The following is a 12,690-nucleotide window of genomic DNA, read 5'->3' as shown; positions in this document are numbered from 1 at the left end:
TCCTTTCTCTAAGGAATTCTGTCTAATCATGTCCCTTCTCTAAAGAATTCTGTCCAAACTTGTCACTTCTCTAAGGAATTCTGCCTAATCCTGTCTCTTCTCTAAGGAATTCTGACCAATCATGTCTCTTCTCTAAGGAATTCTGACCAATCTTGTCTCTTCTCTAAGGAATTCTGCCTAATCCTGTCTCTTCTCTAAGGAATTCTGACCAATCTTGTCCCTTCTCTAAGGAATTCTGCCTAATCCTGTCTCTTCTCTAAAGAATTCTGACCAATCATGTCTCTTCTCTAAGGAATTCTGACCAATCTTGTCTCTTCTCTAAGGAATTCTGACCAATCTTGTCTCTTCTCTAAGGAATTCTGACCAATCCTGTCTCTTCTCTAAGGAATTCTGACCAATCATGTCTCTTCTCTAAGGAATTCTGACCAATCTTGTCTCTTCTCTAAGGAATTCTGACCAATCTTGTCTCTTCTCTAAGGAATATTGACCAATCTTGTCTCTTCTCTAAGGAATTCTGACCAATCTTGTCTCTTCTCTAAGGAATTCTGACCAATCTTGTCTCTTCTCTAAGGAATTCTGACCAATCTTGTCTCTTCTCTAAGGAATTCTGACCAATCTTGTTGCTTCTCTAAGGAATTCTGACCAATCATGTCTTTTCTCTAAAGAATTCTGCCCAATGATGTCCTTTCTCTAAGGATTCTCCAATCCTGTCTCTTCTTTAAGGAATTATGTCCTTTCCTGTCTCTTCTCTAAGGAATTCTGTCCACTCATGTCCTATCTCACAGGAATTCTGTCCACTTCCTAAGGAATTCTGTCCAATCCTATCCCTTCTCTAAGAAATTCTGACCAATCCTTCACAATCGTTCCCTAAAGAATCTTCCCAATTCCATTTTTGTTTGCACCAACCTAAGGTATTTTCTAAAGTTTTATTTGTTGAAATTCTCAGATTATTCCTTCAAGTACAGTTGGAAAGATTTGAAAGGAACCCTGAAACATTGAATTCCAAGCAGAAGTGAAGCCGTTCTCATGGCTCGTGGAGGTCCTAAATGTAAGACAATTATTTTTCCTTTGTCACATGGCTGCATATTTCACCACTGACTTGCTCTGGAGGCACGCTTAGCTGTTGTTTTACTGTTGACTGATGTACACTGTTCACAGTATGGAATAAAAACGAAAATCTGTTTCTATACTCCGCCACTAGAGGGAAGAATTCCAGTGCTGCGATAGCAAAAGGGTTTTCAAATAAAGTTATGTACACAGACAGCAGGTGTCTCAGTCTACTGCCTACTGTAAAGTGAAAGAGAGAGAGAGAGAGAGAGAGAGAGAGAGAGAGAGAGAGAGAGAAGATCATGGGTCAAATAAAGGATCAGTGAAATAACCAGACTCACAAATTTATACACACTATCTCTCCATAAATGTGGGTGTTAGCCTGTAAAACCTGTGCACATGATGTAAATTCTCATCAATTCAGCTGTTTACCAGAATTCAGCCACAGACACATGTTTTCCCAGCCCGCCTCAGGAAACAGGAAGTGATTCTCAGGGATTACGATGTTCACTTGTCGTGGAGGGAAATTCTCTGTGATTAATGGGATACCTCAGTCCCAGGATCTGAAACAACCCCTGGCAATACTTAGTGCCTGCTTTTAGTAAAAAAAATCATGATGTGATACGAGGCAGAGTTACGCTTACTACCTTGATCATGATTATTTTCCTTGAACAGCATGTCCTGAGGGATGTGGTAGAGCTGAGTGGTTAAGGGGTTGGGCTACTCGTGGGAAGGTTGTGCGTTTGATTTCCAGGTCCACTGATGGGCCCCTGAGCAAGGGCCTTAAACTTCAGTTGTATAAAATGAGAAAAAATGTCACTCAAGGGCATCTGCCGTAAATGTGCTGTAAGTGCTTTATTCCTCTTTTAGTGACCGTTCCATATTTCTTTTATAAATTAACAGAATGCCACATTTTTTATTTATTTCATTTCATGTAATATTGAAGCTCAGAAGCCTTGTGAAGCTCTGAAGTCCAGCATTCTTTAAAGTTAAGGCAGGGAAAGTGTTGAACATTATATGACCTCTGTCTATGCATTAATATGTGCTAAAGTTAGCGCTAGTTTAACCGTCTCTCAGCCACAGAGCCTCTCTGAAGAAGACACTGACCTTTGTACACAAAAGACATGCTCTCTAAAAGCAGAATGACCCTTTTCAGAAGAACTTCAGGGAGGATGTATAAGAAGAGTTTCACCATCTCACATACAGCAAAAACATGCACCATCTTCTAGATAGTTTTTCTTGGCACTCTGTTAGCTAAACGTCTGTAGGTTTTTTACGTGAGCTGTAAGTTAACCTCTAGCTAGGGAAGGAGCACCACAATAAGGGAATTTCCTGTACGCTAAACCACTGCAGCCACTGACCGCGATTCATTATGTGAAAGTAACACAAACTAATACTTAGTTGAAACTTATTATACCGCAGCGCTGATGAATTCAATATTCTGGTTGGTCAGAAAGCATGATTCGTTTCCTATAACCTCGGCTCTGAAAATAGTATAGTATATTTAATGCACACTAATGCAATATCATTAGTGCATTAGTATAGTAAAATAATTTTTCTTATACACTATGTTGCCAAAATCTTTGGGACACAGTTTGGGGATGACCCCTTCCTGTTCCAACATGACTGCACACCAGCGCACAAAGCAAGGTCCATAAAGACATGGATGAGTGAGTTTGGTGTGGAGGAACTTGACTGGCCTGCACAGAGTCCTGACCTCAACCCCATAGAACACCTTTGGGATGAATTAGAGCGGAGACTGCGAGACAGGCCAAAACTGGGACGTCTTCCTTTACATGCACATGAATGTAATATGGAGTTGTCCCCCACTTTACAGCTATAACAGCTTCAACTCTTCTGGGAAGGCTTTCCACAAGGTTTAGGAGTGTGTTTATGGGAATTTTTGACCATTCCTCTAGAAGCGTATTTGTGAGGTCCCAGGCACTGATGTTGGACAAGAAGGTCTCCGCTCTAATTCAACTCAAAGGTGTTCTGTGGGGTTGAGGTCAGGCCAGTCAAGTTCCTGCACACCAGACTCACACAAAGTTGGGAGCATGAAATTGTCCAAAATGAAGCTGAAGCATTAAGAGTTCCTTTCACTGGAACTAATGGGCCGAGCCCAACCCCTGAAGAACAACACCTGAATTAAATGATTTGGAGGGGTGTCCCAAAACTTTTGGCAATATAGTGTATTTCGATTAGAATGATTAATTTACTATAACAGCACACCACAAAGTGTTTTTGGACGAGTTTATGAGAGAGAGAGAGAGAGAGAGAGAGAGAGAACATCTACACATCAAAGATAATAATAATAAGTAAATAAATCATAGAAAATAATAGATAATAATAGAATAAAATAAATCAGTGTGTCTGTACATATGGAGAAACTTTATTGCTCACCATATTCTTTTACAACCTATTTCATATCCTCTTTTGGATCCTCTTTCCTGTAACTGTTATCTTGATGCAGGACACACACACACACACACACAAACACTGCACTGGTGTTACTCATGATTAGATGCTTTTTGCTCACTCTTCTCTACTTTCCAGTAATTCTACACGTCAGCCCATTGGACCTACACAAGCAGGTTTGGTGCAAAGCCCAATGAAGATTAAAATAGAATTTAACCTAGAAAGCAACGAGGCATCTTGGAAATATGACCTGGTAAGGTGACCCACGCTTGGAAAGCCTTGTAGGTCACTTTCTGTTCTCAGATATGCAGGTGGTCATGTGACAGGCAGTGAGCCAGGAATGTGACGTAGGGTTACAGAATATGCAAATCTCTCTCTCTCTCTCTCTCTTTCTCTCTCTCTAGTTTCATTCATTAACTTGTCTTTAGTAAGCACTTAATTCTGGTCAGGGTCACGGTACAGGGTCATCCGTAGCATATCCCGGGAGCACTGGACAGAAAATGGGGGCAATCTAACGAAAAACCAGTTCAGCTATAGACTGAGACCACTGAGGACAACCACAGAACGCCAGAGGAGGTCTTTCCTAAGAGTGTCAATCAAACTCTATAACTCCTCCCCTGTTTTGAGTAGGTAGCCGAGCTGACACAATGACTACAGACTGTATCACTGTTTTATTATCACAATTCACAATATTTACAATATGTACGTTAAATTCTTTAGCATGTTTTTTGTACATTTTGTATATATAGCATATTTCATTTATGTTGATTTCTCTTGTGTAATCTGAAGCAGTCTCTGGCAAGAGAATTTCCTTCAGGATTCCAACAAAGGTTCCAACAAAGCACTGACACTGGAGACTCCTTACTATTAAATATATAGCCCTGTGATCTGCAGAGAAAACTAACCAACTAACCAACACCTTCTGACCAATCAGAATCCAGCACTAATGCAATATCATTTTTATCTTCATGTATTCCACACACACACATGATTTGTCTTGACAAGTCAAACACGAAATGTTTGAAAGTTGAAAACGGACTTGCCCGAGCATGTTTCTGGAGAAATCTCGTTATGAGTCAGGTTCCTTAGCATCTCTGACTGATGTGGAAATGTTGGGTTCTTTCACAGCAAAAGAACCTTTTTCGATGAGTGTGTGTGTGTGTGTGTGTGTGTGTAAAACGTAATAAAGTGCAGTATAATTTTCCCCTAACAAACAAGGTCAGCATGGGGACAGAAACCTCTCCAATTTATACACACACACACACACACACACACCTTTCAGCCACGCTAACTCCTAATACTTCACATTAACCACTGCATTTCTTCTTCATAACTGAAACCTGAAGGGCCTCATTTCACCTTGGCTGTTTCACACACGTGCCTCATTTACATACAGCTTATGAATGAATTTCTGACAGAAATGAGTTGGCTGGAAAGATTTACTCAGAGTATAACCTTTGCCTCTGTTGTTAGAACAAACACTTCCTAAGAAATCCTTTCATTATATTAAAATAAACAGACTTTTATGGTTTGATGGTGTTTTAGTAGTTCAGTGATAAGAACTGTGCTGGGAGAAAATATGACTTTAGACTAATTTACTTACTACCAGCCAGGTTGCCAGATATTTACTGTAAAAATCTCGCACTGTAACATTTGTTGACACTGTATTTTTGTAAACAGAGAATAAAATTGTAATTTTACAGGATAATATACACCGATCAGGTGTACCCTACTGAGCAGTGCCCGGTGAAGTGAATAAGACTGATGATCTCCTCATCATGGCACTTGTTAGTGGGTGGGATATATTAGGCAGCAAGTGCACATTTAGTCCTCAACGCTGATGTGCTAGAAGCAGGAAAAATGGGCAAGAGTAAGGATTTGAGCGAGTTTGTGATGGCTAGATGACTGGATCAGAGCATCTCCAAAACTGCAGCTCTTGTGGGGTGTTCCCAGTCTGCAGTGGTCAGTACCTATCAAAAGTGGTCCAAGATAGGAACAGTGGTGAACCAGCCGTGATTGCTCACTGATGCATGTGGAGAGCGAAGGCTGGCCCGTGTGATCCGATCTAACAGACGAGCTACTGTTGCTGAAATTGCTGAAGAAGTGAATGCCGGTTCTGATAGAAAGGTGTCAGAAAACACAGTGCAGGATGGGTCAGGGCTGTTTTGGCAGCAAAAGGGGGACTAACATAATATTAGCCAGGTGGTCATAATGTTATGCCTGGTTGGTGTATATCATATAGATATGCTAGATTTTATCCTGGATATTGTATAAATATATCATACGGATATCAGTCGAAAAATACACTGCTGAATGTTTTTACTACCAAAACAATATTGAGGTAATCATGCTAGTTTGTATAGGAACAAATCGAAAAAAAGACACAATAACAAAATGTAAAAAAAAAAAAAATGACAGAAATTTTATTACAAGTGTGAGTTAAGCTGGATGTGTGGACTGATATATTTATTTGAGACACACACCTTTTTTGATACAGCACAGATTCAGTATATAAGGAGGAAAGAAGGGCTGCATGTGTTAGCTCTAACCCTGTCAGACTACATGTCCCAGGTGAAACTGCAGTACTTCCTTCCCACACGTAGCTTGAGATCGCGTTACAGCCACATACACACACAAGGGTGCTGGGAAAGGAAAGGAGAAACTGGGGATGATTTCAAGGGCACTGAGTTTTAAATGGGTGCTAGAGGACACTCTATAGTATTTCCTTTGTTATTACACCATCATGAGGCATTTACACTAAATGCTACTGAATTGTGTGCAGTAATGTCTAAACAGAAATATCATTGGTTCGCTCATGATTATTAAAAATATATTTTTTTTTATTTTTATAATTTGCATAGGGACAATTCTGCTCAGTGCCTATTAAACAAACTGTAGAAATTAATCAATAATCACATAATGAGTGCTTCAAAAGTATTTTTTTATTCAAAAATTCCTATTTTTGAACATTTATTCAAAAACAAATATTATGTAGTAATGTCTATGGGTAAAAGCTCCATACAATTAATATTTAAGTGAATTAATTATCAGTGATAAACCATGTTAATCATTGATCATTCAAATATATGTTAAATAGTTTAGACACATTGGATTGCATTAATAGGTATTGTAAGTAATGTACAAGAAGAAAAAGATGATGATGATGATGATGATGATGATGATGATTTTATTTATTATTTATTATATTATTATTTATTTATTTATTATTGCCCCACATACATTACAGCCCAGTGGAATTCTTTTCTTCGCATATCCCAGCTAAGGAAGCTGGGGGTCAGAGCGCAGAGGCAGTTACGACACAGTGCCCCTGGAGCAGAGAGGGTTAAGGGACTTGCTCAGTTGCCCAACAGTGGAGCTTGCTGGGGCTTGATCCCTGATTCTCCGATCAACAACCCACAGCCTTAACCACTTTGATGATGATGATGCAAAAGAAATTATTAATATTATTAGTTGTAGCAGTAGTAGTATCATTAATAGTATTAATAATAAACTAATTGTTTGTTAGCTCGTCTCCAGCGGGATAATCGCGGATCTGGCAACCCTGAACGCTTCTTGCCCAGATTAGTTGGGAATCTCCTGTTTGTCAATCAATCTCTCTTTTCCATAGAAGGCTAAACCGACGCGGCGCACTCGCATACTATCGTACTAAACAGCACGCAAAGAGCGTTAGGACCGCGTCTTCGTGAGACCAACTGTTTAGTGCGGTAGTGCGCGTCGTCTACGTAGGGCACGTAAGCGCTTTGTTGCGCGTCTTGACGTCATCTTCACGAGCCTCTCATATCTAGTGACCTTTCTTAGCGCTCGTGCAGTAGTGTCCGGTGTCCGGAAGGTATAAGAAGAATCTAAACCTGCTTTTAAAAAGGTAATTTAAGTATTTTTTGTTCTTTAAATATGACGATCTCTCCACATATATCAACATACACGGTTTTCTTATTACATGTACACGTCGTCGGATGTTTGATCAATGTAATGATAAAAGGAGAAAAGATTTTATAGATTAGCTTGCGGGCTAGCTAGCGCGCGAGCCGGTTTTTCCTCCCCACCATAGGCTAATCAGTTGGCTAAGCTAACACGGATTTTTATTATTATTGCACGTTTTATGTTAGATTTGAGATCTAAGTATCAGGTTTTATTCTGTAAAATGTCAAGGTTTCGGTTTGGCCTAAGCAGTAAAGCCCGGCTAGCTAACCGGCATTTTCCCCCCTCTTTGTAACAAGAGAAGCTGATCCGGTTTAAAGGTCTCATCACCGAGGTTATAAAAGCGGTAATATTGCATAATTAAAGTGTAACAGTAATATAATTTCATTTTCTTCACCAGAAGTGTCGATTAATTTCCCACGTTCTCGCTTAGTACTGATGAGCAATGCCGAGAAGAGTGTGCGACCTTGTGCCTTGCTAGCTTGACTAGCTAGCTCTCCATGTTGCCAGCTCCCTTCCTTAATCAATGACACATTAAACAATCACAGCAAATAAGTGGGCTTTATTTTTATTTTGTTTCCGTTTACGATCTGTCTAAGAGTTTTAAGAGCTAAATTTGATTGACTTGCCAATAGAAAATGCCATTAATGCGGTGCCGGCTTTTATTGTGTAATCCTCTTCATTAAGTTTTGGTTTCATTTTTAAGATTAACAAAATGTATATGACGAATTTCTGGGTATTTTTGTTGAAGGGATAACACTTTCACCTTGAATGACCTGAGACTGTCCTGATTGTAGCATCATAATACAGTTAACTGACCTATCTGTGGTATTTGATCCTCTCTTTTCCTTGTTTGTCCTTTTAGACCACTATGGGTGACGTCGAAAAGGGAAAGAAGGTCTTCGTCCAGAAGTGCGCCCAGTGCCACACAGTTGAGAACGGCGGCAAGCACAAGGTCGGGCCCAATCTCTGGGGTCTGTTCGGACGTAAGACGGGTCAGGCTGAGGGCTTTTCCTACACAGATGCCAACAAGAGCAAAGGTAACTTGTTGTGGAAGTCCTCACAAGCTGGACGTTTATATAACCCTGTTGACCTTGGGCTTGCACAATTTGACATCTTTCTCAATTCTGTACTGTTTTTCCAGGCATTGTTTGGAGTGAGGATACTCTGATGGAGTACTTGGAGAACCCCAAGAAATACATTCCGGGCACGAAAATGATCTTCGCCGGCATCAAGAAGAAGGGCGAGCGTGCAGACCTTATCGCATACTTGAAGTCTGCCACATCGTAACACCGTTCTATTCACAGAGGGCACGTAGATATTTAAAATAAAACTTCTGTAACTTTTTTCTTTTTTGTCTTTTAACAATACCTACTCGAACAATGTAAGTCATCACTAAACATCCTGGACTGTTGAATTCTGGACATAGAGTCACGGTGCACCCGCTGATGCCCGACCGTCTCAGCAGTGCGAGTTCCTGTTGTCTTTTTTTGTCCCGGTGTTCACAGGAGCTGTACGCTGGTTAATTTAATTGTAAAGTCTGTATATGGATTGAGTTACTCTGTGACAGCCAATGTTGATGTGCTTAGCGGTTGTTATGGTAACCTATGTACCAGATGGAATTAAAGCCCAATAATAAATGTAAAAAAAAAATCTCCCTTTCCTGCTTTGTGCATACGTCTGTAGAGGACTTCTGCAATAAAAGGGATCCCATATAACCGTAAAGTTTTGTATGACACACTGATATCCGCCTTGTGTTCTTTATCTACAGAAGACTGGATGGTACATTCTTAGATAAAACACGTACAGCAGTGTCTTTCTATCAGAAAGAGTTCCACTTTACGGTTTTGTTGCATTACAGGAGTCTATTATCCAGTAAACTGAGACAAATTAGCCCTATTTTAATTGGCCAGCATATAGTAGGTATTAATTATGCAGACACGACATGGAGCATGTCATCTCTAGTGACATCACAGCTTTGAGCTGGCTGTAGATCTACACAACAGTATTTGTGTAGATATTTACAGTGATGTACAGTCTTGAGCGTTCATGACACCAAATGGTTGAACATATACACCGATCAGGCATAACATTATGACCACTGAGAGGTGAAGTGAATAAGACTGATGATCATCTCATCATGGCACCTGTTAGTGGGTGGGATATATTAGGCAGCAAGTCAACATTTTGTCCTCAAAGTTGATGTTAGAAGCAGGAAAAATGGACAAGCCTAAGGATTTGAGCGAATTTTATAAAGGGCCAAATTGTGATGGCGGATAGACCACTGGATCAGAGCATCTCCAAAACTGCAGCTCTTGTGGGGTGTTCCCGGTCTGCAGTGGTCAGTATCTATCAAAAGTGGTCCAAGGAAGAAACAGTGGTGAACCGGCGACAGGGTCATGGGTGGCTGAGGCTCATTGAAGCACGTGGTGAGTGAAGGCTGGCCCGTGTGATCCGATCCAACAGACGAGCTACTGTTGCTCAAAAGAAGTTAATGCTGGTTCTGATAGAAAGGTGTCAGAATACACAGTGCATTATGGGTCAGGGCTGTTTTGGCAGCAAAAGAGGGAACAACACCAATATTAGGCAGGTGGTCATAATGTTATACCTGACCATTATCAAAATCTTTGATATTTGTGATTTTGTCCTTCTAGAGCACTGACTAAAAAAAGCCTTCTTTCTAAAGAGCTGTCCAGTGTCCTGCTTTTCTTTAGTCAGTAAAATTTGGAAGGTCATTGCAAAATTGTACCTTTGATTTTTTGTTCTTTTAATCATCATTAAAAGAACAAAAAATCAAAGGTACAATTTTGCAATGACCTTCCAAATTACAGGACATGGTTATGTCAGAGATAATGTACAATGTGAAATTATTTAGGAAAGTGACAATCCCATGTATCCCATGTAACTTATGAAAGTGGATTGTTTATAATCATAACCCCCCCTTTTTTTTTGAAGGGTTAAGGGTTTGAAGAATGCCTACATTTTAAAAGAAAATCTAGTATCCATGCTAATGAGGACATTAAGCACATTCTAATCATCAGCATAAATGAATTATTTATTTTAAATCTTTAAAGGGTTGTGCATTCAAGGTGACCGTGTTATCATCACTGGAAGTAAAGAAAAGCAAATGAGAGAACGTGTATATATATTTCCTCTTCCTGTCTTCTTCAGGTCATATGGATGATGAAACTTCCTGCTGAATATGTGACTAGTGCAATATTCTAGATATTTCTCAGGGATGAGTGAGTCTGTTCGGGTGACATGTTAGAGTGCTATTTTCCTACCATAAGAACAGCTTTAAGCATAAGATGTTGTTTCAATACAAGATGAATATGATTTTTCTTTAAGTGTTTGAATGATTACATAGAAAGGCAAACTAGAGTTACAGTGAGTTGAGACAGACACAAATATTGCTGTAAACTTTTTTAAGCTTTAATTTATTGATCTGGAACATGCACATATGGTGTTCTGGATTAAAAAGACTTTTTTATCTTTAGGTAAATATTTGTAAGAGTAATATCAGTGGGTGTCCACTCTGCTGCCGCTCAGCCTGTCTTAATGAAACCTTAAACACATTTTACAGACGTCCTTATCAGTTGGAGTGAATGAGCTCCGAGTCTCAGATTGTAAATTCCACATCAAGGTTCCAAGTCCACTCAGCTTCCTGATTGTAAAAACACTGAGCACAGCTGACCGGGCCATAAATCCCTGCTTTCTGCTGGACTGTATCGACACCAAGTGGACAGGTGACTGTCCAAAATCACATCAAACCCTGTTTCCTTGTAATAACTACAACTCACTGCAGTGCATGATGGGACTTCGGTGCATTATGATTCTATCAATATTCCTGCTATATTCTGTATCCTTACAGACACAACAAACAGCACCGGCATCAACGTTATGTATCTTAACCTATTTACGATTAAAGTCCAGTGCTGTTTCTCTTTACTCAGCACCTGCCAGATGTTCGTCGCTCTTAAAGCAAAGCTCTGTAATGCACTGACCACACAATCACACGGTCAGAGTGGACCACAGAACTTTGCCTGAGGAGCCGTGTGTTCAGGTTGAGGTTATACATTATCTCCAGTGTTACTAGAAGTGTAGCTAGTAGTGGTGTAGCGTGAGAAAACTAGCTAGCTTGCAACCATCTGGTGATCCATGATGTTGAATAGCAAAACCTGCTTGTTATATTACGTACTAAATGTACATTTTCTACCACCTTGGCTAGCTACAGCCACGCTAGCTGTAGTTTAGTTAGCTGCTTATTCTTATTAGTGTGTAGTTTAACAACAGCTAGTTGTTTATCAGAGCAGTAGTCTCGACATTGCTTAATGGCAGCTAAGTTAATAGGGCAGAATTCCTTTCTCAACACCGATCACAACATTTTTAAAAATGTGACATCAGGTTATTAATATGTTGTAGATTTGTATTAGAAGCCTGCAGGGTTCAGTCAAGGTCTAGGGTCACTCACGTAGTCCCGTGGGTCCTGGGAAAAAACACAGATGGCCATTCCTGATTTCAGTGAAGTGACGTTGCAGAAACACACAACTTAGTGACAATGAACAAAAAATAAGACAAACGTTACACATAATGGATTTACACGTGAAAACAGTTTCAGTTCATCGGCTATGAAATGTTTGTCAGTGATAAGTCTCTGTGTTTGACATTTCACCCTGAGCATTATGGGTCATTTAACAAAAGCTAAGGAGTTTGGAGACGGTCAAAATGTCAGTTCTAAACTAATCAAACATTCACGTTTTATTCACGTTTTTAGATTCTGAAATGCAAACAACAAATTTATTTACTTCTTCCACCCTCAAAGGTACACAGATGACCTTTATGGTATATTCAACTACATTATACATTAAATAAAGTAGTCTACTGTCTTATATAATCTTTACATTTCATGACTTGATAGTCTTTTATACTTTCTTTGTTTTACAAAGCAGTGAATGAATCCACCAACCTGTGACTGCTCACTCAAGTGTCCAGGGCTTTAAGCCTTTAAACGTGTACTGCATCTCCTCCTCCTCCTCCTCCTCCTCAAAAAAACCACAGGTCAAACTTCACAGATCAATAAAAGCTATTTCCGAGATGTTATCTGTCCTAATCAAGTATCATGCACCCGTTATATTGCAAACACCAGCTGCAGACTTGCTCGTCCCCTGCGTCGCGCCGACGGACCCCCCGCTTCTGTGCGGTTACTTGAAGGAATGTCGACGTGGAGCTGCCAAACGGGAGCGCGCATGCCTTCTGCGGGAACGCGCGCCGACTGTGTACACAAAGCTG

The 12,690-nt window shown here is 40.0% G+C and overlaps 1 protein-coding gene across 3 annotated transcripts; it reads left to right on the top strand.

Moving 5' to 3' along the window:
• The first annotated feature begins 7,188 nt into the window (after positions 1-7,188).
• LOC131362253 (cytochrome c) lies at positions 7,189-12,440 on the top strand. 3 transcript variants are annotated; one of them, XR_009206141.1, is made up of 4 exons: positions 7,189-7,345; positions 8,267-8,441; positions 8,546-12,223; positions 12,351-12,440. XR_009206141.1 is itself a non-coding variant. In XM_058404157.1 (3 exons), the coding sequence occupies exons 2-3, from the start codon at positions 8,273-8,275 to the stop codon at positions 8,689-8,691; spliced, it is 315 nt and encodes a 104-aa protein (XP_058260140.1). In that variant the 5' UTR covers positions 7,189-7,345; positions 8,267-8,272; the 3' UTR covers positions 8,692-12,440. The 3 variants fall into 3 exon arrangements, 1 of the variants encoding a protein (XP_058260140.1); XR_009206142.1 differs by having other exon boundaries at positions 8,546-12,243; XM_058404157.1 differs by having other exon boundaries at positions 8,546-12,440.
• The last annotated feature ends 250 nt before the right edge of the window (positions 12,441-12,690 follow it).

The sequence above is a fragment of the Hemibagrus wyckioides genome, linkage group LG11, assembly GCF_019097595.1.
Source record: "Hemibagrus wyckioides isolate EC202008001 linkage group LG11, SWU_Hwy_1.0, whole genome shotgun sequence".
Taxonomy (NCBI): Eukaryota; Metazoa; Chordata; class Actinopteri; order Siluriformes; family Bagridae; genus Hemibagrus; species Hemibagrus wyckioides.
This window is presented reverse-complemented; position numbering and strand designations above follow the sequence as displayed.